Here is a 27,377-nt window from a genome sequence, read left to right as displayed (position 1 = left end):
AGGGAACCCCAGACGATGCAGACTAGAGGGAAGAGGAAGAAGGCCAAGATGTCCAGCTAGGTGACTCAGGCCAAGAACGGAGCCGAGGTGAGCACCCAACCCTGGCTGGTGAAGGGAAAAGAACAAACAGTTTAGGACAAGGAGCACTCACGAGGGATGTCATGGTGAAGCCGATGACCTCGAGGTAGCCATCATCATGCCTCTGGGGCTCGAAGTCATGGTGCTCCCCAGGGTGGCCCCAGGGCATGGTGCCTGCACAGTACCTAAGGGGAGGGAACAGATGGGCTCTGGCATGGACTCAGCAGGATGGAACAGCAGGGTGCACAGGAGCCCCATTTCCTTACCTGGGGATGTTCAGAAAAACGATGCACTGGGGTTTCAGGTCCTGGATCTTGGGGGTTAGGTCTATTCCATCACACTGGACACAGGAACAGGGGAGTGTTGGAGAACACGTGTACCCTAATGGCCTCCCTCCTACTGGGCTCCACTGTGAGTCCGCCAGCCCTCCTTACCACCACGCGGATATGCTTGGCTAAGTCCTTGGAGCTGCCCATCAGGAAGTCAGAGAAAGCCGTCTGTTGGAGACAGGGTGTGATAAACCACTATGTCTGTCATAGGAATCCTGTGAGCTGCACATGGGGCGGGGGGCTGGCTAGCCCCAGACTTACCCCAGCGTAGAACATCTTATTCCGAAAGCGGCTGTTGAACTTCTCTGGGTTGGCTTCTGTAGAGAAAGGGACGGTGATGTCAGTCAATCTGCGGGAGCTTCCCACGTTAGGAGAGGAAGACTAAGAGAGCAAGATCTGGCCCTCCTAGGAACACTCTTGAACCTCCCGTGCCTGCCCTGGCCCCCAGGTCCCCTCAGCAGGAGGATGCTAACCTCGGGACTCATGGAATTCCAGGGTGACGTGGGCATCAAAGCCCAGACTGAAGTAGTTGTTGAAGACATCCAGGGGCAGCTAGAAAAATGTCAAGGTGTAGAAACGAGGAGGTGACTCCCAGGTGCCAGCCGTGGTCGTTATTACCCCTGCTCAGTCCATCTACTTCTGAAGGCCTCTGTGTCAAGTCAACAGTGTGCCAAAGCTTCCCCAGCACCCCTGTAGCGCTGCTGGGGAGGCCCTGCTCTTCTAGCTGGCAGCGGGGAGGGCAGCTCCTTGGATGACCTGCTGGACCCTTGCAGCACTGCACCTCACATGCCATGTACTGCATCAACTCCAGAACAGAGGCTGGCATGCAGGAGGCCCTCCCTAATCATGCACCAGGAGGCTGAGTAAGAAACCAGCCTGCAGTAGGCACCATACGCTCCTGGGACAGTAAAAGGCCAGAATGTGTAGAACTGGAAACTCAGCTTTCCAGAACCCTGGAGATAGTAAATGTAAAGAGTCCAGCCAGATCCTTAAGAATCCAGGCTCAGCCAGCACTCAGGAGGCAGAGGCAGGCGAAGCTCTGTGAGTTTGAGGCCAGCCTGGTCTACTGGAGCTAGTTCCAGGACAGGCTCCAAAACTACACAAAGAAATCCTGTCTCGAAAAACCAAAAAAAAGCCTGGCGGTGGTGGCGCACGCCTTTAATCCCAGCACTCGGGAGGCAGAGGCAGGCTGATCTCTGTGAGTTCGAGACCAGCCTGGTCTACAAGAGCTAGTTCCAGGACAGGCTCCAAAACCACAGAGAAACCCTGTCTCGAAAAACCAAAAAAAAAAAAAAAAAAAGAATCCCAGACCCAGGCTCACAAACCCTTGCCCGGTAGCCCTAGCTGACCTACCTGGTCAGTGGCTCCATCATCTCGCTCCTCAGGGCCTGCCTCAGGGTTGGGCTCTGCGCGGAGGTCCCAGCGGTCCAGCTGTACCACATTCCCCTCCTCGACATGGGAAAGGATCTTTGACACAGGCTCATCTGTGTAACCCTGGTGGAAAGAGGCTGAGACTGAGCTTTCTCTGTGGTCAATGGATCTACTTCCCCTCTGGCAACCCTGTTCTAAAGGGCACTTACCCCACCCCAGTTGAGGGTGCGGGCCAGGTCATTGCCGGTACCCAGGGGCAGGATGGCCACAGGGGGCGGTGGCTTTAAGCGCAGCTGGTCCAGGGTGGACAGAATCCAGCCAACCTGGAGGAGGACAGAGCACAGTGGATCAGTCAGGTCCGCGACGGGGGAGGAGCGCAGCAGGCATGAGGCCCACTTACAGAACTCACCGTGCCATCACCCCCGCAAGCCAGAATCCTCAAATTATGCACTTTGCGGTACATTTCCAGCCTGGGCCAGGGGAGGACAGGAATAGAGTCAGGAGACATGTGACATACCAAGAGCGAGGCAAGCCTCCACTGTCCCGGAGAACCTGGTAGAGTACTTACGCCTCCTTGGGTCCCCCCTGGCTCAGGTCAAAGACTTGTCGAGGATTCAGATACCACAGGAAAGACTGGATGATCTTAGCGCCCTGTAGGGACAGCCACGGGACAATGAGAGGAGGGGGATGGGGGCAGAAAGAGGGGACACGATTGTGGGAACCAGTTACAATAAACAGTGAGATGGGACAAGGTCCTCTCAGGGTTCCTGGAAAAGCAAGGTAGGAGCTGAAGCCCCAAATGGTTGCTGAGAACCACTATGGACAGGTGGGTATAATACTGGCCCCCTAATCACTTGTGGCTTGTGGGTGGAAAGCTTATGCCTACCTGGTTGCCCCCACTCTTAGGGTTCACAAACACCAGCAGGGGCTTCATGAGGGGGGATGGGGTAGGCCTGATGATGAAGGGTCTCCAGCGGCCTTCCTGGGAGACAGAGAACCTATTAGGCGCTTTCCTGTCCTGGAGGCCCTAGCCTACATCCCCCTCAGCATCCCCTGCCACAAGTGAGCACACCCACCCTCAATAGCAGACCTTCCACGGGCCTGTCTACAAGGAACCTCCTCAGACCTCCAGAGCCAAACTGAGTCAGGCTAAACTGGCGGTATGGTCCAAGGCCCTGAACTGGTTCCTGGTCCCAACCACCCCAGCCCAGGCCTAACCTCGGGTCCTTTCTTGCTAGATCTCCTCTTGAAGGATGCTCTCTTTTTCTTCTTGCTGGCCTTGAGGGTATTCTGCAAAGGAATCGGGTGTGGATGAGCCGTGACTGGTGGGTCCCATGGGGAGAGGTGCTAAGAATAAAGGAAGAACTCACCTGGGGCCTCCTCGCCCGTAGGATCCAGGTGGGTGGGATGACCACAGCTGCGTGCACCCCCAGGGAGCAGGGCTCCTCAATCTGCTGCAGCATGAAGCAGGACACCTTGCTGTGGTACTGGAAGACAGCATTGGCAGGCTGAGCTGTGCCAGGCTGAGACTGGGGACCCACCAGACGCTCAGCTCAAGCTCACAGAGGCCACTTACCGCCTGCTTGCACCAGGAGCAACTGATGGCCACAATCTCCTTGCTGTGGAAGGTAAACTTCTGCTGGAAGCCCTGTGTGGACAAGGTGGCCCAGTAGAGACCCAGCTGTACTGCCGCCGCCGGCCTCTCCTCACCCATCCTATCTGTGCCATGTCCACAAATCCCTGTCAATGGCTACTGTGTGTAGGGCATGGGGAAAGTGTGGAGGGCTGAGCCCATTCTTGAGAGTCTGTCTTATTGAGGGAGACAGACCAGCAGTCAACAAGTGGGTGAGCAACAGGGCTGTGTAGGAAAGTTGTTCTGAGCACCCAGTCCATAGGCCACTGTCCTCAGGAGGCAGGAAGCCTGCTGCCTAACTCAAGACATCACACACGACACTTCCTAAGTAACCACTGAATTAATGAATGAAAAGTCAATATAGTTCTCAAAGGGTCCCTTGCTAGTTCAAAAGTCAAACCCCCATCTCCCCTCCCTCGCTTACACCCGAGACTCCACTCTGGAGCTACTATCAGTGCCCACACTGGATGCACAGGGGCAGTGAGCAGCATGTAGCTGGTGCCTTCACACACGGCCCTTACCTTTCCACAATGCCGACACTTGCCATCCTGGCGTCGCCTGTGTACCCAGTGGTGTCTTACGAAGGTTGGCTGGGGGAAGGGAGGAAGGTCATGGGAACAAGTGAGGGACTGGACAGGTGCAGCCCTGAATTCAGTCCAGAGGAAGCCCTCTACAGTCCCTTGTAGAAAGATGAAAGGGGCTGTAGACTTTTCTCCATGGCCTGGAGGGAAGGCTGAACCCCTTAATGCACATTCTGAACTCTATCCCTCTGCAGACAGGACCCCAGAACCTCAGCCTAGAAGCTGAACACCCTGGTGGCACTCATCCCTCAGAGCCTGGGCCGCCCTGCTCCTCAGGGCTGCACACTCACCTCACGGACATTTCTGGAGCCTGATTCACGTAAGGATGGCTTACAGCGAAAATTAATCTGTGAAATATTGCAGTGAGCACCAAAATGTCAGAGCCTTCTTTGGACAAGGTCTCCTAGAGTCAACCTCACAGGCAGGTAGAGGCCCAAATCACCCCAAGAGCCCCTTGGAACACGACTACCCCCTCTTAGAAGCCCTCCTGACCACTGATCATAGGGGTCTTTCCTGTTTTTTTACTTAGGATACAAGGATGGAGAGGCTAGGTTGGAGGTGTGGGTAGTGAGTGGGAGCACTATTTGATCATCTGTTTCCTTCTCACCCTCCAGCATTCCCAGCCCAATCCCTCCTGTGGCTGTGCAGACTGACCCCTGGAGACCCTTAGCCAATGTTCTAAGCCCAGGTTCACTGTCACCTTCCATAACAGGGTTGCATTTTCCTTCTCTCTCTCCCTCCTTCTATCTCTGTCTCTCTCGTATCTCTGTCTCTCTCTGTCTCTCTCTGTCTCTCTCTCTGTCTCTCTCTCTGTCTCTCTCTGTCTCTCTCTCTCTCTCTCTCTCTCTCTCTCTCTCTCTCTCTCTCACACACACACACACACACACACACACAGAACACATAAACCAGGTTGGCTTTGAACTTGAAGAGACTGTCTTGCCTTCTAAATGCTGGGCTCACAGGCAGGCCCCACTGTGCCCAGCCAGGACCACGTGTCTACTTTTCTCCTCACCAGTGCCTGCTTTGGTCTCAGAAGAACCATAGAAAAGCCTCACTGTACAACTCAGGGACTGGAGGAATCAGCCTAAACTAGCCTTGCGGGGGCATTTATGTTCTTAAAGACTTTGTCATATGATGGCCTGGACTTCCGCAAACATGGGAGCGCGTATCTTCCACTCCAGGCCTAGTCCCTGTCTTGACAGGCACCTGGTCTGGCATTCCCCTTTCCTCCCACAGACACGCTTAGAAAATGGTCCTTGGGACATATCTCCCAGTGGTAGCACAGCAGGAACACAGGTGGGCCCACCACAGCTGAGCATCTGGAAGTTTGACTGTTTTGTTTTTATTTTCTAGAACTGGAGACTGAAGCTAGGACATTGCAATACAATACAGCTGCTGGAGCCCACGCCCACAATGGCCCCTTTGAATGTTAGGCTAGATGTGGTAAAATGACACACTGGTCACCACCTGTTAACTCATGCTATTGGGTAATAGTCAATGAACTGCACTTGTAGGCCATGCTCACTCTAGAGTAGGGTACTACAGCTAACAAATGGGGAGAGGCAGGGCTAAAAGCAAGCACCTGACTCAGGGGCTTTGCTACTGTGCTTGGTGGGTCATTCCTGGCATGCCATGCTTGTGTAACAGGTGTGGATGTCAAGAATGCATCAGCATCCCAAGGCGAGGGCACAGATGGCTGAGCAGCTGCACGTACCTTCTCCAGCTGTTCAATGCATGGGGTGTGCACCACAATCTTACAGGCTGCACACTTTCTTCTGGGCACTGACTTCTGCTGCAGGACACAAAGAGGGGAGGCCCTGAGGCACCAGGTAACTTTACCTGAGATACCACCTCAGAGCAAGCAAAGAACACGTTCAATGTGTGGGGATTCCAGTCCCAGCACCTGTCATTAAACATGACCCCCTTCCTCTCACCCCGGAGCAGCCCACAGCAAGTGCAAGCAGTGAGAGCAGTGCCCACCAAGGGCTGCAGCTGTTGCCTTGGAGGTCTAGACCCACTCCACCACCAGGGGGCAGCAGGCCCCACTGAGCTCACTCACCAGCATCCTAGCTACGCAGTACTGCTCCCCGACATAGCAGAAGTCACCGGACACGTTGGTCTCAAACCAGATGTGCTCCCCATACGCTGCTGACTCCTAACCCATGGGATGAGCAGGCTCAGTGCTTATCTGTCACCCCAATCCTACCCATCACCTCCCGAGAAAAGCCTGCTATAGCCACCACAGTCTGCTTTCGTCTCTTGTTTTCCAAACTGCTTTAAGCCTGGCTCAAAGGCTGCTGCCTCCCCCTTGGAAGTCTGCCCAGACATGGGGACTTCTTTCCCAGTGGCCCACAAGCCCTGGGTCCTGACTGCTCAGGAGGATCAGAAGCCAGCAGGACTGGAACTGAGGAGTAGCTTCCTATCCTGCCTAGCACACAGATACTCACACTCCAGTCCACAGTGCTCCGGATCTGCCGCTCAGATTCACCACACGGGGCCCCAGGCGTGGGAGGAGGGGGTGCCAGGTGCTGGAGGCCTGACTTGGTGATGGCTTTCCTACAGAAAGAAGGACAACTGAAGGCCCAGTGCCAGCTACCCAGAAAAACGGCTTACAGCGACTGCCACAAAGTACGAGAGAAGTCCACAGAGGTCTGAGGCTCTTCAGCTCTTTCAGCACTGCCCCAAGCTGCTTCCAAGAGGGCCACCCCCAGACGAGGTAGAGCTTCAAAGCCCTTCCTCTGAGCTAGCCCCAAGGGGGCTACACCACAAACCCTGATGACCTCTGCTATACCTACATAAGCAGGGTGTTCCAGGGCTGGGGTCCAGCTGACTTCCGCCTTAGAGCTACCTGGCGTCTGCGTGACAGTGGGCGCGCACGGGCAGGTACCATGAGGCCTGATGCAGTGCCCGAGGCTCTTTGGCTTCGGCCCCCAACACTAGGGTGTTGGCCTGAGGACCACCTTTGGCTGAGGTGACGATAGTGCCCATGCAGGCCCCAAAGAGTATGGCCATACACCACATCGGCAGGGAGCAGGTGGGAGGAAGCCCTGCGCAGGCACCGGGGTATGGGAAGCAATGGCCAGGTGCCCTGGTGCGAAGAGGGCCTTGGTGTCCTGGAGCCCGGTTTGGCATCACTTGATGCCCCAGGTGTCTCATCTCCCTCCTGGGCACCTTCCTCCTCTTTCATGCCCACAATCCCAGGCAAAAGCACAGGTGCACCCAGAAGCTGGGCCCCAACAGTGGCAGGCTGTAGGATGGGCACCATATCCACCATGAAGCGGGGATTGCAGGCAGGGGGTGCAGTGCTGGAGCGCCTGCGGCTGGCACTTTGGGTGCCCACCCCGCAACTGGGGAAACAGCCCTGGAGCTGTGCACTGGAGCGGCGCCTCTGGGCCAGTGAGGAGGAGGCCTGCCCTGCAGGAGAGCGGCGTCGAGCCTTGCCTGTGGGCAGCCCCATACCACTGGACGGCTGCAGCCTCTGTCCAGGACCTGGTGCCTTCTGCTGGAAATGCCTCCTAAAGAAGGGCTCCATACCAGGGGCTGTTGGGCATACAGACTCGGAGTGTCAGGAGCTGAGCCAAGCTGAAGCCCATCTGTGCCCCATGAGCAAAGAAGGGACACTTAGGTGCTAGGCATGAGGACAGTTTGGCCTCCATTAAAATGCTTGCAGGTATCAGATGAGCAGGGAACCCAGGCTTACAGCTACGGGAAAGCAGACACTGTTCCTGGCTAGGATTCCCTAAATTCTACCCCAGGAGTTTTTGGGAGATGGGGCTTTACCTGCCCAGGCACTAGAACCAACAGAGACCTGAGCCCAAAGGGTCTTCATCTACCTTGCCAGAAATGAAAACAAAAGGCAATCTGGGACCCAGACCATGCCTACATGGACCATAGGGCCCTGGAGTCTTTCCCTCTCATCTAACCTTCCTTTTGCCCCAACATGGAACAGGTTGGGCTCCTCTCCTGGGATACAGTACAACTAAATGAATGAATGAATAAACCAACAAACTCAGGCTATCTGCGAAGGATCTCAGTCCTGAGAAAATCTGTATCCTCAGCGTCAACCTTGGGTCCAGACATTGGGAAACCAAGCTTCAGAGAGTTAGAAAGGCACCCTCTCCATCCCCAGGAAAGAGTGCTCTGTCTTAACTTGGTAGATGCAGTAAGAGGCTTAGGTTAAAAGAAGAGCCTTTTGAATCCTGGATGCCATGTATATACATCTCTAAGAACTTCCTGGTACTGAGTGGGTGTCTCCCTTTTCTAGAAAGCAGAGTGTGGACATCCCAAAGTGTGATGCCTGAAAACCTCTAAGTCTTCCTGCCGAGGGACCCAATGCACCATTGTCCCAGGCTTGAAGCCTCAGGCTAATAATTCTAAGCTTGAGATGACCCAGACTGCCTCCTGCAGGAAAGCAGGGGCCTTGGTCTCCACCCCTGGTGTGTACCAGACCATGTGAGCTCTCTGAGACCCTTCCTTTCACCTGCTTCCCTATTCTACCTTTCCTCCTTCCCAGGCCACTGGGATCAGCTTCCTCTGCTTACACCTCTTCTACTTGAGGATGGCAGGAAGCTCCCAGTCAGCTGAGGGTGATAGCTCCAAAGAACAGCCATGGAAGCCCAAGACACAGTCATGGAACAAGTCACAGACATGAACGAGTGACAGACAGTTTCTGCTGAAGCCCAGAGCAGGGGCGAAGTACCCTTAACCATTAATGGGCAAGGGGAAGGACAGTCTGGGAGCACAGTCCCTCCTGATATATGTAGCACCTGATCTCCCCAATCCTCCATCCATCCTTGTCATGGGTCTTGGGCAAGTAGCTTCAAGGCCGGTACAGGGTGTAACAGAGAAGGAAGTGGGCCCAGGGACGGAGCTCCCGCAATCAGTGAGCTGTGCTGGGAAAGCAGCGTTAAGACTGCACAGGAGGTGAGTTCCAGAAATGAAAGAGCAGACACTAAGGGCTGCTTTCCTCCCAAACACAGGGACATCCAGCTAATACTGACTGAGTCCACTATGTACACGCACGCACGCACGCACGCACGCACGCGCACACAGTGCCTGCTGAGGAAACTAAGCCACAAAAGGGTAGCATACACAAAGCCCACAGGCAGACAGTACAGAGTAGATGTGGAACCCTGGATCTGTCCCCAGGGATGGGTAGAATACAAGGTTCCCTTGGACCCTGGGACAGGATGAGATGGGCTAGAGAAAGGGCCCACAATATTAGCGCCCATCCTGCTCGCCCAGCATCTACTGTGACAGGCCTTGGTAAGCCCTTTATTATCTCACTGACTCCACTGCGCCCTCTGAGGTAAGAACGAGGTTCAGTGTTGAGAGCATGCCCAGAGTCTGGGCCCTGTGACCATGCCTACTTGAGTTTGGGTCTACTTTCTGGAAGCTGCAGGCCTCACTGCCTGCTGCCGCCAGGGCCCTTGCCTGCCAGGTCTCCACTAGGGTGTCAGCTTCCCCCAGCACTACAGGCCCCGCTGTGACAGCTGCCCAGCCTGGAGGAGATTAGTCACCCGGACACATCACACCGCCTGATGCTAGTGTCACCCAGAAAACAAAAGGCCACAGTTGGTGTGGGGGAGGTACTGCTATGCTCTCTGGGCAGTGGTAAAGGCTGGGCCCTCCCTGCAGACCTGCATGACAAGATAAGAAGGAAGCAGCTCTTGTTAGGACACATGCCAGTTTACACGTATGACTTTAGAACCCACACGCTGCTAGGTGCTCCAAGACACACCTGTAACAAGTGTTTCCTCAGCTGCCCAGGGGTGCAGCCTCCCAGTGGAACACAAGGCCAAGCTAGTGCAAATGACCACACACCATGGACCTCAGTTTCCCTGTTTGTTTAAGACTGTTAAGATTGTTTGACATCTTAGGAAAAGCTCCCCTGCTGGGCACTACCACCACCAAACACCATTGGGTTCCCACAGCCCCTCCTGCGGGTCCCATGTTTCCTGTTCATCTCATCTCTATAGAAACTTTGGTCTACTGGCCAGAGATAGCCTGACTCCTCACTTCCTATCTCTGAGAGGCTCCTCCAGGACCTAACCAGAGGCCCAGCTGGGCCTGGCAGCTCCTGCCTATTATCCCCGCACTTGGGAGGCTGAAACAGGAAGCTGTAAGTTTGAAGCCAACCTAGGCTACACAGTGAACCCACGTCAGCCTGGGCTCCAGTACGTAACTGTCTTAAAAAAGAGATTATAACAACAATAGAGCTCAGCACCTTTAATCCCAGTGCACTTCTGTAAACTAGAGCCACCCTGTTCAACAAAGAGTTCCAAGACAGCCAGGGCTATACAGTGTGACTCCATCTCAACTGATGAATTTAATTAGAAAACAAAACAAAACAAATAAAAGAAGCCCTGTTTGGGCCTGAGTTCTCCCACGGTTCAGCTATGAATGACCACTTCTCACCTCATTCCGTGTCACCTCCACACACCACATGGTACATGCAAAGTTCTTGGGGGAGGTCCCGGAAGATTCTCATATAGCAAAATGGGTCCCCCCCCCCCCCCCGGCCCTGCCCAGGCTGCCAGGTCTTGTCTGGAGCAGCCAGCCACACTCAAGGAGGACAACACAAAAATGGCTCAGAGGGCTCCACTAATCTCCACCTGACCCCGAGGATCCTGATGAGGACGGGGCCGATGGGCGCCAGGCCGTGTGCCCTTGATGAGCAGAGCTGCAGCAGAGCTAAGGCAGCCCCTGTGCAGTTTTTCCTCAGTCACCAGGTAGGCCTGGGTGATGTCTCACACTGATGCCAGCTACACTATGGAAAATCTGGTGTAGCGGTGCAACCTTGTCATCCCCAGCTCTCGGGGGCAAGGTCATCCTGGACTACACAGCAAGTTTACTGTCAGCCTGGGTTACATGAGACATGTCTGAAAATAAATAAATAAATAAGCAAGCAACCACTTCAGAACCTAGCGTCTACCACCATGCCCTTCAGCAGATCAACTAGCCCTTCCAAATCTCCTTTCCCATGGACAAGATGGGGTCCCACTGCCCAACTTCAAAGGCTAGCATAAGGGACGTTCTGCTGCAGTGATTCACACAAAGCGCTTCATGCTATCTGGCAGACCTGGACCACGGTGGAACCCCAGGGCCTGGGGAACCCAGAAAAGGAAGCAGGAGCACCCAGTGTGGTCACCACCACCACACAAGGAACAAAGCCCTGCACCAGGCTACCTGGGCGTCCTCTCCTGAGGAGTGCCCTCCGCACTCGGCAACAGGCTGGTCCTCAGGGACTCTGCCGCCAGAGGAGCCTGCACAGGACACAACTGGGTCCTGCCACAGTGGCTGTGTCATGCCATGGGAAGGATCCCACAGACCTGGTCTATGAAGGCTGGGCCTGGGGCAGGGCACCTGTACTCTGGAAGTCCCAGAATTGGGGTGGGGGAGAGAGCTGGGAAGGGAGCCTGCTTCATCTAGGCTCGCCTGGGCTGGTTAGTCAGGGTGCCGACTTTACCACATCTTCTCAGTAAAGAGATTCTTCCCAAACAAAACAAAAACACACATGTGAACAGGTAGGCCAGTGCTGGAGGATATAAATGTGGCTAGATAGCCAATCGGCCATTTTAGATTCTGCCCAGGCTTGGTGGGCCCTCCAGGCCCTGTTCCTTTCCTATCAGATGCAGGGAGGGCTGGCAGGGGAGGCCCTCATCTAGAGATGGTGGCGCCTGGGCCCACCCTCATCTACCCTCCCCAAATGCACCCAGATAGTTGTAGGAGGGAGCAGGAGGTAAGTAAGAGAGAGGAGTCCCCTTTGACCTGATCTGGAAGGCAAGGCGGCAGGCAAGAGGCAGACAAGCAGGTTGGGGCTGGGGGTCCCCGGCGCCTGGGCTCTCTCTCCAGTTTGCTCTGGCTGCCGGACTCTGCGGAGCAAGTCCTAGTTTGGAGAGCTAGCTGCAGTGGCTGCTCCTCTGCCCCCTCCCCCTCACCACCCTCCTCCCCCAAGCCGGAGACAGCCGTTATGAAAATAGCCCTATTGGTAACCGACTGCACTTCCTCTCCCAGTGGTGGCTCCTGGCCCTGCAGCAGGCAGGCAGCAGGAGGTGGGTGGGTAGGCGGTGCACAGAACAGCACAGGAGCCTGGCCTCCTGGCACCTCTTCCCCAAGGCCCAAGCCAGGCTGAGTGACAGCATCAATACATTCTCCTCCAGGAACAGGACAGCCCATACCGTGTCTGATTAAGGCAGCCGAGGTATGCAGAAGGGTACGTAGGAGTGGTGACCCTTTTAAGGAAAGGGGAGCAATCCCTTACTGTCCTCCTATGTCCATGGGACAGGCTTTATGGGGTCTTGGGCAGCTAAACACACTGGTTCCAGACAAAACAACCACAAAAATAATTATCTACGGAGAGCTTCACAACTCAGACAGCCTCTTCTCACCAGCACTATTAGCCAGGAGCCTGGTGATTCCCTGTGCGGGAGCCTCCTGTCCCTGCTGAACAGATGGTGCAACCCGAGGCTCCCAGGAGCCCGTGACTCCTGTCTCAGGAGTAGCTGAGCTGCATCTCCAGAGCCTGACTCTTCTGGCCCTGTCAAGGGGGCCAGCAGTCTTTCTGAGCGCCTGGGTCCATGCCAACTAAAGAATATTTAAGAGAGATCATATGGTGTCACAACCTGGTATGCCAACACCCGCTCCCCCAACTCACGTTCCTGCCGTGGCTCACTAGGGAATGGCAGCTACCAAGCTTCCTGATTCCAGAACCATTTCTACTCTTAACAAAATAATTACTGAAAAGAATTTTGAAAAGAATCCTAGAAGAATTTTGTCTGGCGAGCCGGTGATAGCTATTAACATTTAACCAAACACATTCTAAATTACACCTGAGAGCATTCAGAAGGCAGAGGCAGGCGGATCTCTGAGTTCAAGGTCAGCCAGGGCTACAGGAAGAAAGGAAGAAGAGAAGGGAGGAAGAGAAGGGGGGGAGGATGGGCAGGCAAGCAATAGCGCATAAAACAAAAATCAGTGAAAAGGCAGTTTAACCTGAAAAATAACATGTGTTCTGAGTGTGTTTGCAAGTCCCACAGAGCACGTGCGGCAGTGAAAGGACGACATCATCCCAGCTGCCGTCACCTTCTCCCATGTGAGTTCAGTAGTCCAACTTGGAGGCAAGGTTCTACCTGCTGAGCCACCTTGCCGGCTCATTTATGTTTCCTCTGATGCACTCTTCCTGCACGAGTTCCGTGCGTGTGGGTTGTTCTGGTGGAGGAACATGGAGGATGAGTCTCGCCTCTCCGAGTGGAGTTAGGAAAGAGAGGGCAGCACACCAAGCCTCCAGGTGAGTGCGGCATCACCTGAAAATATGACAAGTAGTATTTCTTTCTTTTCCTTTTTATTTTTGGACACACAGTTTCTCTGTGTAGTTCTGGCTGTCTTGGAACTCACTCTGTAGAGCAGGCTGGCCTCAAACTAAGAGATCCACCTGCACGTGCTGAGATTAAGTCACCACTACCCGGCTGAACCCAAAGTTGATTTTTGTTTGTTTGTTTTTTGTTTTCTCAAGACAGAGTTTCTCTGTAGTTTTGGATCCTGTCCTGGAACTAGCTCTTGTAGACCAGGCTGGCCTCAAACTCACAGAGATCCACCTGCCTCTGCTTCCTGAGTGCTGGGATTAAAGGCGTGTGCCACCACCGCCCAACTCTGAACCCAAAGTTTTATCTTGCAAGGTTTTGGTTTTCTTTTTCAAGGTGAGGTGACCCTTTTAAGACAGGGTTCTCATTATTAAGTATCTCAGGCTGGTCTGGCGCTCCTGGGTAGGAGCACAGGCTGTATGGTATTTTGTGACAGCAAGTGTAGGGCAGTGGAGAACACTGTGGCACTAAGTTATAGTGACCTTTGCTGTCTTCACTGCGCTCCAGTGTCCTGTCCTAGGAAGCCCTTCCCTCCACCAGAAGATAGGTAATGTCTCTAAAATTCTGAGTCCTGCTCAAAAGTCCTGCTAAAAACTTAGTTTCTCATTGAAAACAAATGTTGATACTGGGTTTTGAAGTGGCAGGCTCACTCATTCATATTTGGGGAATGTCTGCAAGAAAGCAGGACTCTGACTACTTCTGTCAGTTGTTCAGGATAAAGGTAACTGGCAGGTTGGATGTGGAGGCACACACCTTGTTTGAGGCCAGCATGGTCTACATAGTGACATAGGGCAGACAGGGCTATGTAGAGAGACACAGTCTCAGAAGGGAAAGAAAAAAAGAAAGAGCGAGCGGGCCACTAGCAGACCACAGCTTGGACTTAGCTGAGAGTTTTAGCACATTCTAGTTTAGCGGGTAGCAAAAATCTTAGGCGAACTCCATTTCATCACACAAATACTAAAAAGACATATATACACACAAGGGATCTTACTGCTGTTAGCTCAGGCCGGTCTTAAACACCATTCTCTGGTTTCAGACTCCTCAATGCTGTGATTACAGCATCTAGCATTGCAAATCACTAATTTCCATCCTCTCTTCTCTGACAGTCTCACACAGCCCAGACAGCCTCCGAGCTGTGCTTAGGCTGGACTCTCTACTGTTTTCTAAAGAAGCATTAGTACCTAGAGCAGGCTTCAGTGGCTGAGACAGCGGCGCAGAGAACAGGAACACACCAGGGCCACTCAGAAGGGATTGCTAGGAAACTGCTTTGTCCGCAGTCTGCGGTGCCACACTTAGAGAACCTCTGATTCAGGGTGGATCCTTACAGCCACCATGGTGTGACAAATGGAGCCAACCTCCAGTGCCATGTCCCTACACCTGGCACACCTCCCTTCCCTGCTCACTTGTGCCACCCCACTCCAGCTGACCACTCATCTGGCTCTTTAGCTGCAGAAACCCTGGATGAGCCTTTTTCCTTAGGTTCCCATGCCTTCTTCTTCCATCAGGCAACCAGCTCCTGGGGGTGGGGCCTAGTCAGTTTATCTGGGTGTGGTCTGTCCAGCACAGGGCTGGCAAGGAGCTATGTTTACTGTGGGTGGGCTCAGGAGGAAGGAATAGGGAATTCTGTGGGGGAGGGATCAGAGCTTTCAGGGATTGGTAGCGCTTCCTCCTGGGTACCCCACCAAGGGCTGGCCACAGGCCCAGGCCACTTCTCTTTGTTTGGGCACAAGAGGATGGCAACAGCCTTTGTTTTGGTGGCCAGCTACAACTCCTCTTCAGGAGATCTGGTAAGTGACACCTACAGGCCCCTTTCTGGGTTGGGAAGCCATTGCTTACTCCACAGACGTTGGGGGAGGAGGGGATGCCCAGATGCTTGGGGGCCAGGCCAGGACCCTAAATGAATTCTTTGATGAAATGTCCCTAGCTTATTCCTTCATGTTCAGGGAACTCGTTAGCGTCTGAGAAGTAGAGTTTCCTCTTCCGTCCCCTGCTGTCCCAGAGTCACCTGGGAGCACTCACTTCTGCATGACTGCTCCCCACTGGCAACTGACAAGAACCTGGGCCTGGCAGCCAACAACTTTCCCTCCTATTTTCCTTTGAAAAAAAAAAAATTTAACATTAATTTTGTGTGTGTGTGTGAGCACACACAAGTCTTCACGTGAATGTCGGTGGGTACATATATGTCATCATACCATAACACACAAGTAAAGGTCAGAGAACAACTTTCGGAAGTTGGCTCTCCTACCATATGAGTTCTGGGGATGAACTCAGCTCATCAGCTTAGCAGCAAGTACCTTTAACCTCTGTGCCATCTCTCTAGCCCATTTTCCTACTTTTCTATGTTAACAAATACATACTTCACTTGACCACTGGTGATCTATTTTCTTATTTGACACAATGTCTTGTGTAGCACGGGATGGCCCTGAACTTCGGATCCTCCTACCTCTACCTCCCAAGTGCTGGTAATCACAGGCAATCACAACCATACAGGGTAAGCAAATCTTATCCTATTAATGCTGACTGAATTAACAGTTGGTACTATGGATCCCCATTGTCTATCCTCACATTATAGATGAGGGAGCGAGGCACAATGCAGGGCAGTGGCTAGCCCAAGCTTACAGCTGACAAGTGGCAGAACGTCAATGAAAACCCACTGGCAAGCCCTTATCTGCCTCTTCTGGCTGCTTCTGGCACACAGACACCTCTATGCTTGGCCCCTTTAAAATGGAGTCTCTCTAATGGAGACCAGGCCCCTCTCTTTACCAACTTCAAACTCTGTTTTCTTTCTCAATTTTTTAAAATAAATCTTTATTTATTTATTATATATAGTGTCCTGTCTGTCTGTATGCTTGTACACCAGTAGAGGGCACCAGATATCATTATAAATGGTTGTGAACCACCCTGTGGTTGCTGGGAATTGGACTGAGGTCCTCTGAAAGAGCAGCCAGTACTCTTAACTCTGAGCCATCTCTCCAGCCCTCCTTCCCACCAGAGCTGGCTCAGACACTGGCTCTGCCAGAAAACTTTCCCTCTGACACTCTCCCCTGGAAGAGTGGGGATGAGCTGCTCTTGCACTCAGACCCTCTCCTGGTTATTTTAGGCTAACAGTACTGACCTGCTAGGCTGCATCCCCCATGAGACTACAGGCCCTGAGACCTTGTAGCACTAGTAATCACACCCCCAAGTGTTGAGCATGGCCTGAAGTGAGAAGAGATAGCTAGTGAATGGTCCCTCCTCAGCAGAGGCTTCAGGCTGGCTGGCCAGTTCCTAAGGCCTAGCACTGGGTAGATAAACCTTGTGTTTTACAGGCAGCCCTGAGACTGTCCCCTTACGGGAATGCTAATGTGTCTTCTTCCAGGTCTCCCAACTGGACTCCTTTGTGGCACCTGTGTCTGGGTCCATTTCCTTCTCAAGTATCTGAAGCAAATTCCAATTCTTCACCTGCTAGGAGGAGATGGACCTACTACTTAAACTCAAAATTTAACCTCTCACAACTTCTGAATCCTCTAGCCCAGTCCGAAAAATATCCAACACTATCCCCTCTCCTACCCCCAACCTCACTGACCACTGTCACCTGTGACTGTGGGTTCCAGTCCCGCTGTCTGGGTTTCATAAACAAAGTCAGAGAACATGGAGTGGGTGATGGCTCCTAGTCTAGAAAGAAGCCTCTGCTATCACATTAAAGACTTCCTTAGAATAGCTCTCAGCTCCCAGATCCCCACCTGTCCCCAGGCCGCCATGCATGCTGCCAAGGACTTCTCCCACTGCTAAAGCAAGAACTCTGCTGGAACAAAGGTGGCTGGCCACCGCGTACTTGGAAATGTTTAGAGTTCTGCCTTTGACCAGCTCTACAATGCCAGGCAAAGACGCTTCACCTGCCTGAGCCTCAGTCTCCCCATCTGATAACTGGGGCTCCAAGGGCTCTGTGGACTGCTATGGGCTAGAAAGAGAAAGTTCATGGTAAATATTTCCATGTTTAATGAGTGCTTCAAGAAAGGAAATACCTCCAGAGGCCCAAAAATTAGGGTAAATGCTTAACAAGACAATTTGGTAACATCTATCTAAGTCAAGACACGTAGGCCAGGGACAGAACACTGGTGTGGAGGATACTCAGGGAGCCACGTACAGGAGTCTCTGGTGACCAGCAAGGGTGAAAGATGAAAATGTTCAGCTCATACCTAGGCATTTGGGAGGCTAAGGGCAGAGGTTCAAGACTCTGACTCAAAAAACAGATCAAACCAACAAAACAAAATACACCCGCCCCCCAATATTATCCTTTTTTTGCAACATGGTCTGGCTATATAGCCCAGAACTCATTGTGTAGCCCAGGCTGACCTCAAACTCAGTATCCTCCTGGCCCAGCCTTCAAAGTGCTAAAATGACATTCAAGTACCACTATGCCCAACTAAGGCACACCATTCAAATCAAAGGGAAAAGCAGACAGGGTCTGGAGAGATGCTGAGCTCGGTAAAGCGTGCAAACACAAGGACCTGTCTACAGACCCTAGCGCTGGCTCACAGGAGTCTTAGTCTCTTTAAAAGATTTCCAGAAGAGCTGGGCATGGCAGCTCACACCTCTAATCTCAACACTTAAGAGGCTACAGCAGAATTGCCGTGGGTTCTAAGACAGGTCTGGGCTACAGAGTGTGAGACCTTGTCTCAACCCCCATCTTCACTCCCCAACCCCACTGAAACAAAAAAAGGCTGTGAGAGGGTTGCCAGTGGCCCAGTGTTGTCTTGGGTCTCCCTGTCTGGGTTCAACAATGTGTCACTCATACTGAGGCCTAACAGGCAGACCTCAGCTTTATTTTCCCAGCAGGTCAGACAGCAGGGCTCTCCTACAGGATGCCTTCCAGAGCTAGGTGGGCAGCGGCAGGTTGTATCAGTGGGTTGTCTGTGTGGGCTAGGGAGCAGGAATCAACTTGCCCCTTTCACAACCACCCCCGGCTCTCTGTAAAATGTCAGCAAGCTAGGGAAGGGGGGGCGGAGAGACAGGCAAGCTGTTAACCCGCAAGATGCTGGGGCGTGGGTGGTGCAGCCCAGGCTCCCAGACAGCTATTTTGGCTTGTGCTATGATGGTGTTCAGCCCTGGCAGGGGAGAGGCCTTTCTGTGGGAGCTTTGAACTGGCACTCTGCCAGAAGGGAGGAGGAGGAGATCTCTGCAAATAGAGGGAGAGAGTTCTGGGTGCAAGTGGGGTTCACTCTCTTCCTCAGGCTGTTCACAGACCCCAGGCTTACAGGGTCCTCTGAACCCAACCTCTGAATATTTCTTCCCCTGACACCTAATAAAAGGTCACAGATGGACCCCTCTTCTCCCGGTCCAGCCATCAAGCACCCCGATAGGTTTTTTTCTGGGCGCAGGCTGCCCACCCAGTATCTTTACAGCTGTCCTGCTCTTGCTGAACGGACCCTGAGGATCTCACCCATCATGGCAACTCCTTGTGAGGTACAACCTCTCACAAACCCATGGAGTACCTAAGGCCTCCTGAGGCTCTGCAAGGAAGGATGGAGAGACATGAAGGGTTAGTAAGCGCGACAGTCAGGTACCGTGCCAAAGCTTTTGGGCTGAGGCCCAGGGTGGACTTCAAGACCTTTCTTAGCCTTGGTCTTTTTCATCTATAAAATGGAAGCAAAAAGCCGGGTGGTGGCAGCACACGCCTTTAATCCTAGCACTCGGGAGGCAGAGGCAGGCAGATCTCTGTGAGTTTGAGGCCAGCCTGGTCTACAGGAGCTAGTTGCAGGACAGGCTCCAAAACTACAGAGAAACCCTGTCTCAAAAAACAAAACAAAACAAACAAAAAACAAGAAAAAAACCACGCAGGCCACTATAGTGATGATTCTGTGCCATTGGAGGGCTGATAAGCCTGTCATTAATGGCCGGAAGAAAGATGGTCTGGGTATCACTCACCTGGACACACTGAGCGGAGAGGGACAGCACGAGTGCTCTTTTCAGTTCCCTCATCCACCCTCCCTCCTGGCACAGCTCTAGGTGTACACACCGCTCTCGCAGGCCTTAGCGGTCCATGTTCTGGCCTAGACTTCCCGCCTGGGCTGAGACGACATTAGCACTCTAAGGACACCCAGGGCCCTCACATGAAACAGAGGTAGAGGCTGAGACAATGCACCAGGAATGGCTCCAGGAAGGAGGGGAGCTGTGAACCTAGGGCAGGGGTGCACCTTCCCAGCGCTGCGACCCTTTAATATAGTTCGCCATGCTGCGGGACCCCCAACTATATAATTTTTTTAAAATATTTATTTATTTATTATGTATACAATATTCTGTTCACATGTATGCCTGAAGGCCAGAAGAGGGCACCAGACCTCATTACAGATGGTTGTGAGCCACCATGTGGTTGCTGGGAATTGAACTCAGGACCTTTGGAAGAGCAGGCAATGCTCTTAACCTCTGAGCCATCTCTCCAGCCCCCTATATAATTATTTTTATTGACACTTCCTAACTATAATTCTGATACTGTGATAAATTAGATGTAAATATTTGTGTTTTCCTATGGTCTTAGCCGAACCCTGTAAAAGGGTCAGATTGGGAGTGCCAGGTGAGGACCTCAGAAGCAGGAAAGGCTTGGGGGTTCTGATGTGGCACAAATACACATGACCCTGGCTGGCTGTGAGACCTTAGCTGAATCAAGGTTGTTTCTCTGGGCCTTGGCCTTCAGGGACCTGAAAGGGTGGAGCCACGTGATATGAAAACACACACCCCTTATTCCTGGTTTCCCTGGCAGCTGGAGTCTTCAGGTAGCTCACCAAGTGAAGGTGTCTGGGTCCACACACAGCAGGTGCCAACGGCCTGGCAGAAGGGAACTTTCTGGCGCTGCCCTTCCCCACGGTAGTCCTGGTCCCCTGCTGCTGCCACAGTGATATTGCAGGGCAGCTTCCTGGGTCGCTCAAGGACCTTGAAGTCCTCTGACCCACTATGGCAGATGAAGGGACCAGCTCAGCCCAAGTCTCAAAGCTAGCCAACCTCTGGGGGAACATGGAGAAGTCTGGAAAGGCTTCCCGGAAGACAGGGGCAGGCCTGCTACTCTCATGCCCAGCCCCAGGTCCCAAGCCTAGGCTTTCTCTGCCAGGGATCAGAGTCCTCTCTCTGCCCTTGACTGGAAGGGTACCTTCTCTCATATTTTCTTGTAATAAGTACAAATCCTGGTCAGTCCACTCGCTGGAGTTTGACCTTTCCATGGTGACAAAATGACAGGAACTGCCCATTCCCTCCCCTGACCTGTAAGCCAGAAACTGGTTCATGCGGCAGTAGACAGAGACCAGGAGAATTCATCCTTCACTTCCCAACAGGAGCCAGCTCCATACCTGGGCACACGGCTGTGTGAGGAGCAGAGAGCAGGGTGCACCTAGCTGAGGCACCGAGGTCCCTCCTTTTCCAAACTGGCAAGAATCCAAGGTTTCTCCAGCCACCTGGGCTGTTCCCAGCAATAGCCTGAGCAAGACAATTGATTCACTCAGAGAGGTTCCTTTTGCCCCCAGACATCCTGGCGCCATGGACAGGGGTTCTCGCCTCTAAAAGAGCGGCATCCCTCACCGTGTCCCTCCCCATTCATTGCAAAACCACCCCAAACAGGGGCTCTTTCTGCCCATGCTGCATAGCAGGCACCTCTGCCAGCCTTGTCTTCAGGACTGTGCTCTTAGGCCTCTAAATGAGACCTATTGTGTCAAACTTGCTCCACAGGTGTGTCTCCTGCCCTCTGGGAGCTGATGACTTTGAGACTAATGAAGGGCAGGAATGGCAGAACAGACGCTCCGGCTCCCAGGGGGTTGGATGGCCAAAGCTCCTTCTGTCGACATGTGAGTGATGCCAGGCACTTTCTGACGCCCCTGGGGTGCAAAACCAGCTAATCCACAAACTGAGTGACCTGCCTAGGACCAAGCTGCTGGCAAAAGGCCAGAGGATGAGTCGATCCCTCTCCTTAGACCCTGGACTGGTTCTGGGAAACCGTCCTCCCACTGGAGACTGACCAACCTTTAGGTTCAGAGAGCCTGAGTGTAAAGATCCCACCAGCTCCACTCAGGGTAGAGGAGAACCAGATGACCCGGGGTCACAGCAGACCCTTCCCTCCTCCAGGAGGAGCTGAGGGCTCCAGATGAAGCAGTAGAGTGGGACAGAGACAGAGGAGGGAAGACTGTATGCTGAGGAAGTTATAGCTCAGCTCTGTGTCTCACTAGGCTAAGAAGAAGTAGGTGGCAAAGTGCTCCCCAGATCCCAACCCAGTGATGCCAACTGTATAGGGCAGGGGTAGGATTGAAGGAAGACACCAGAGATACTGTTCTTTCTGACTTGACCACAAGTGACACACGCGTGCCCCACCCCACCCCACCCCACCCCACCCCACCCCACCCCCGCCAAGCCCACAACAGACACTGCTAAGTGAGCCAAGGTCCAAATACAGCGCCCAACATGGCTTGAGCAGTCCCCACTCCGCTGGTTGTCACTTGTGGACCTGTCTTCTGGCCCATTCACTTAGGAGGCCCCTCAGCCCCAAGGCATAAGTAAGTGGGGTAAAACACAAAGTTGGATGTCCAAGGAGAAACAAGAGCTGGGTTATAAATAAGCATAGAGCCTGGGAAAAGATGGGAAGAATGGTTCCATCTTGGGCACTGAAGACAGCAGTATACATTAAAATGACAGAACCCAAAGCAGAGGCACTAATCCAAACATCTATTCCCACTGTCACCTGGCATCAGATGAAGGGAACAGAGGCTAGCCTCCCTGGTCTGCCAGAGGACCCCTTTCCCCAGCAGGATCTCCCAGTCTCTTCATTTTTTAAGAGCACCACTGCCCTGGTGCAGGCCTCCAGAGCTCAGGCCACTGCATCTATGTTTCTAGAAGTGTTCTGATTTTCTTCTCAATAAGCATCCAAGGAAATCACTTCTCATCCCAGGGTGGTGTGATCCTGTACTTCTCCAGTTGTGCGCTCTAGAGAAATGCCCAGGCTCACTTCTGGAGCTGAAGAGCCAGATACACCAATGGTAAGATCTAAGAATCCGACTTTCTTAAAGCTCCCCTGGGCCTCTGTGATGTTGTATTTGGGATCCCGGTACAGAGAAAGGGATGTGGATTTTGGAATCGGACCAACCTGAGTTCAAATGCTGTCTCGGCCTCTTATGTGCTATGTGACTCTGGACAAATGGGTCCTTTCTGATACTGTGTTTATTTCATCTATAAAAACGGAAAAATAGAACCTATCCTGCTTATTTTAGAGATTATATAAAGGGACTCATCATTCTGCTTGTTCTTCCTGCTGAATGTGCCCAAAGCTCACGCCTGTATCCACAAGCCTGTGCTCTTCAAAATGGGCACAGCCACAGGTCAGAAGCACTCAACACTTGGTGCCCCATGGGCAGCAACAGGAAGCCTTCAGGGGAGCCCCTCCCCCCCAAGAGCCTGTGAACACTGGAGGCTACATCCTGCAGAGCTGGGTGTCAGCTGCTCTGATCTTGCAGGGCTGTGGGTGACGAAACAGAAGTATTGGAAGCTTCACTGCCTGCCCTGTCTGATGTGATACTGAGCTTGCGTGGCTTCACAGAAGTCAACCGAACTCCATCTGCCAGTGCAAGCATCCAGATCTCTTGTGGTGTAAGCTCAGCAACACACTGCAGGTGCAAAGAGCAGGGCCCTGGCTAGGGTAAGCCAGGCAGAGGGCACAGATCAGCACCACAGGCACACCACCCACACAGCAGAGGAAAACCACACAGGTTATTAGTAGGTAAATCTACCCTGGAAAGGGCCCAGGCAACGCTCAGAAGGGGGCAAATACAGCAAAGCCTTAAACAGCCACAAAAAGAGGGAGGCCCTGGGCAGAGTCCAAGAGGTCAGAGTCCAATCAGCTAAGGCTCTAGGGTCCTTAGCTGATTGGCTGCAAACTCTAGAGCCACCAAAGAAATCCGAGGTCAGAAAGAAATCAATCTGAGAGCTAGGTGGGATACTCCTCGGTGGTCCCTTCTACCAGGGCTTTGCGGGTAGGCACACATAAGCACACATGCCATGAAATGCCCGCACTCAGTCTCTCCACCACAGATGTGGTCAAAGCTGTCACAGGTACAATATGGTGATATTTGGAGTACTTTGGAAGGGGGCAAGATGAAGCCTCAACAGCCAACCCTGATTCAAAACTATAGCCCACTCCGTCCCTTTCCAAAGCAAGGACTGGAAGAAGTGGGGGAAGAGAGGATGACTGCCTAGCTGAGGGAGAAGGGGTATCTTCATGCTATTTACGAGGAAAGTAGAACAAAACGCTAGACACCCACTGTTCCAAGAAGTTTAAAACATTGTGTAATTTAATCAGTGACCTGGAGACAGCCATGTGCTCTGGCAAATCAAAGTGACCACAATCAGCAGATGCCAAACAGTGGTAGCTGGCAGATAGGTTCCAGAGAACACGAAGGGGGGTGTGATCGCCCCCACCACGCTGGTAAAAAGGCTCAGGAAGACTGGCAAAAAGGAGTAGGGTTCCTGACCGCTGGTGTCAAGGAGTTGGGGAGACTCTCCCTGCGGGAGGGTTAGGAGCTGACCCTACCACGGCACTAAGGACGAAGCGCACGACACAGCCGGTGCCAGCTCGCGCACCACCCGGACCGCCTGTGCCGGGCGCCTGGACACCCACGCCGTCACCCCGCTCACCTGTGCCCAAAGAGCCGCAGCCCCGGGAAGCGCCGCTTGGTCAGGCGCCGCGGTGCCTTGTCCGGCTCGGGACCCGCGTCGCGCTCGGAGTCGCTAGACGAGGCAGAGGCCGACTCGGAGTCGCTGCTCCGGGCCTCGGGGCTGGGGTCCCGCGGCTCCATCCGGCCCTAGCCCCGGCCGGCGGTGGGCCCGCGGGAGACGCCCATGCCGGGCCGGCGGCCGGGGCTCAGCACGCCCGCTCCGCACCGCCCGCAGAGCTCATGGCGAGCGCGCGCTCCGCCCGCCCTGTGCTGCGCGTCCCCGCGCCCCGCTCCCAGGTGCCGGGGAAGCGGCCTCCGCTCCAGGAAGTGCCGACAGCCGCGGCCGCAGGACCCCGCATAGCTGGCCGGGCCTCTGCCTGCCCGCCCGCGCCTAGCACGCCCCCTCGGCCGCACAGCCGCGCTCGCCCTACGGCGCCCTCTGCCGGCCTCAGCCGGTCGAGGCGGCCTGGGGGCGGGACTTACGGAGGTACCACCCACCCCCGGCTCAGCGACCGGCCCGCCGGCAGGGGACCGACTTCCTGCGAGCCGCTCAAGCTGTTCCCAGATGTCTGATCTCCTCCCGCTCCCCTCAGTCCGCCTCCATCAAGCAACCTACTTGACCAAAGTGTACACACTCGAGGGCGGCTGTCACCACCTCTCCTCCCGCACCCACAAGTTATATATTGCTCTCTCGCACCCACTCAGCCACGCTGGCGCCCTCCACTCTTACCCCCTTGGCTCTCCGAAAGAACACCGACCAACAAAAGTCACACAAGTCTCTCCCTGCACACAGCAGCCACGCCCCTCACATTTAATCTCCCTCAGTCATTACTGGACTCACACTTTCCTCTCTCATTCAGTGACCTTCACGCACCCACAAAGAACCTCAGTGTTCCTCAGACAAAGTCATCCCTCCACAGCTGCTCACAATTGCTTCCGTCCCTTACCCATTCCTAATGTATGGAATTTTCCCCAGCACAATGTCCAACATTTCCTTGAGCTCTTATACTTCCTGCACATTCTAATACACATAAGAATAACAGTCACAACCTACACGTTCCTTCCCATAAACACCCATATAAAACGAAATATCTCCTACACACGGATATCTCCGAGGGCAACAATTACAGGACCTCAACTTCCCCTCATACACACACATCCAGAAATATCCTTAAGTTTTGACACACATTCTCCTCCAGAAATGAGACCAATTGGAACCAGAAGTCACCAGGAAACACCCCATCACACATGTTTGGGGATCCACAACTCAGGTGGTCTCTAGATGCTGCAGAGCTATGGGAGGTCTGGAAGACTTGGTCCGCCTCCTCCCCAAATCATCCACCCTGATGCCTACTGTTTCAGTGTGCCCTCCCTTCTAGAAAGCCACATTTGGTCGCCTTCACTTTTACCCTCTCTTTTGGGGCTCTGACAACCCGTTTTCCAGGCTGAGCCTTCCATAAACAGCCAAAGCAAGGGGGCTGCGACCCCCAAACAAGCCCGTGATTTTGAGCAACAGCCAACACCCAGAGGCCCAGAACCCTCTCTGATACAGTTTCCCAGTCGATCTGGAGAAGCCGGACTCCAGATCTCCAGCCAGCAATGGGGATTAGGATGGAAGACAGCCTGACCCTGGCCTCCTGGGGCACATATGTTTTCTTTGAGGAAGTCTTCGGGTGGTTATCAACAAGCTCTATGGGAAAAGCTGGAGGCAGCTGAAGATCCCGCAGAGTTTACACAGGCCTTGCATTGGACTGGGAAAACCCAGCAGCACACCACATAGTGTACCTACAGTCAGTGCTGGGAGGGATTCTCTCCTCACAACTCCTATCTTGGAGTGAAGCCCTGTACCATGTTACCCCAAGCCTGGAAACATCAGCTTTGTCCTCAAACCTCTTTGGTTTGTGCCTCCGAGGAACTACTGGAAAATGGACGGGTGAGCCCACCTCTGCCATTCTTCCACACCAGTTAGAAAGTGCATAGAGAGATGGAGGTCTCTGTGCCCATCCCAGGCCACCCTTGTACCTACTGTGTCTGGGGAACCTCAGCAGGGATCTGTGGCACATCCCAGGAGCGGGAGCGCCACATCTGCCTCAGTGCCCTGGGCAGTTCGGCTTCTTTCGTCCCCAGCACCTTCGCGGGGCCCAGAGCTGCAGCCACATCGCAGCCTCCCCCGGCGCTGTGGCCAGCCCCCAGTGCGCTCATCCTGCCCAGCGACTCTCTTCCTCTTTCCGCACTTCCTGACTGGGGGGGCGGGGGGGGGGCTACAAGAGGCCGGCTGGAGGCTCAAGCCGAGGACCACAGGGCTTGTCGGCGCCTTCCGCTGACTGGGGCAGAAGACTGGCAGGACACGGAGCTGCGTGGAGTTCAGGGGGCAGGTGGGGACAAGCCCAGCCTAGCAGTCAAGAGAGAACCCCAAGCAAGAGTCAAAAGCTGCCAGGCAGACACTAGACCTGCCTGGACTGGAATCTGCACCCCGGCTCCAGCATGCCTTTCCTTTCCAAATAACTTCTCTGAATTTCATCTCTTGGTCCCGCTAGCGTCTCTCACTTCATGACATTCCCCGAGGCACACTGGCTCCAGGGTACCATGCCTGTCTGTATCCAGCTTTCTTAGCATCATGTTTGCACCATTACCATCCTTCAGAGCTAGGCACACAGAGCCGTGGTGTGTTGAAAAGGGCAGTGGGACCTGGACCAGGTCATAAATCTCCCAATGTCACTTTACTTGGAAACAAGACTATAAACAATTAACCAGTGAATATGTTTTTCAGAGAGTTTTGGGAAACCTGTTTTCTCATCTGTAGAATGGACTATAATTTGGACTCACTGGGCTGTAAGTGGATTAAATAAGAGGCGAAAGGATTTATAGACTATTTAGAAAATATTTATTGGTTCATTGTATCCGTGGGATGGTGTATTAGAGCAGGGAGCTAAGAAGAAGTTCTACCTTCATGGAGCTTAGAGCCCAGGAGGGGAAGACAGTCAGGAAACAAGCAATCCACGCATGTCAGACAATGAGAAGTACTATTAAAGAGAGAGGGAGGGAGGGAGGCAAAATGAAGGGGGAAAAGAGTGATAATCAGGGGGACTGGGTAAGGAGGTGACATTTGAGAGTAGACCCAAATGAATCAAGAGAGTGGACCATGTGACCATCTGGAGAACAGCATTGTGGTTAGAGAGAGCAGAAAGGGAAGAGGCATGTGGCTGAGGAACTGGCAGGCTGGAGAATGTGGGAAGGTCTGGAAAAATCCTGAGGCTAGACTGGGCTGGAGATGGAGGCCACCGCTAAGGCCTAGCGAACATAAAAAGGGCCAAGGCTTATTCTTCTTACTCTTCTATCCTTCAGGCTGCCGAGGGAGGAAA

General features: G+C 53.4%; 1 protein-coding gene across 7 annotated transcripts in view; it reads right to left on the bottom strand.

The window, feature by feature from the left end:
- Dgkz (diacylglycerol kinase zeta) overlaps positions 1-26,217 on the bottom strand; it is a 30,758-nt gene extending 4,541 nt beyond the window's left edge. The window contains exons 1-20 of one of the 7 annotated variants that reach the window (XM_050124230.1): positions 23,996-24,084; positions 20,671-20,797; positions 6,440-6,548; positions 6,052-6,147; positions 5,707-5,784; positions 4,283-4,339; positions 3,933-4,001; positions 3,355-3,426; positions 3,149-3,265; positions 2,997-3,068; positions 2,665-2,760; positions 2,347-2,429; positions 2,188-2,248; positions 1,988-2,101; positions 1,761-1,901; positions 881-959; positions 669-724; positions 513-575; positions 345-418; positions 152-263 (exon numbers count right to left, since the gene is read on the bottom strand). In XM_050124230.1, the coding sequence (XP_049980187.1) occupies positions 152-263; positions 345-418; positions 513-575; positions 669-724; positions 881-959; positions 1,761-1,901; positions 1,988-2,101; positions 2,188-2,248; positions 2,347-2,429; positions 2,665-2,760; positions 2,997-3,068; positions 3,149-3,265; positions 3,355-3,426; positions 3,933-4,001; positions 4,283-4,339; positions 5,707-5,784; positions 6,052-6,057 (1,350 nt within the window). In that variant the 5' untranslated portion in view covers positions 6,058-6,147; positions 6,440-6,548; positions 20,671-20,797; positions 23,996-24,084. Of the gene's footprint in view, positions 1-151; positions 264-344; positions 419-512; positions 576-668; positions 725-880; positions 960-1,760; positions 1,902-1,987; positions 2,102-2,187; positions 2,249-2,346; positions 2,430-2,664; positions 2,761-2,996; positions 3,069-3,148; positions 3,266-3,354; positions 3,427-3,932; positions 4,002-4,282; positions 4,340-5,706; positions 5,785-6,051; positions 6,148-6,439; positions 6,549-6,787; positions 11,876-20,670; positions 20,798-23,995; positions 24,408-26,041 lie in introns of those variants that run through there. The other 6 variants (XM_050124227.1, XM_050124229.1, XM_050124228.1 and 3 more) reach the window with 6 other exon arrangements.
- Positions 26,218-27,377: the final 1,160 nt, after the last annotated feature.

This window comes from Alexandromys fortis, unplaced genomic scaffold (genome assembly GCF_014885135.2).
Source record: "Alexandromys fortis isolate MF-2015 unplaced genomic scaffold, M_Fortis_MF-2015_v1.1 scaffold_222, whole genome shotgun sequence".
In the NCBI taxonomy this organism is placed as follows: domain Eukaryota; kingdom Metazoa; phylum Chordata; class Mammalia; order Rodentia; family Cricetidae; genus Alexandromys; species Alexandromys fortis.
The sequence above is the reverse complement of the archived record's forward strand: the minus strand, read 5'-3'. Positions and strand labels throughout refer to the sequence as shown.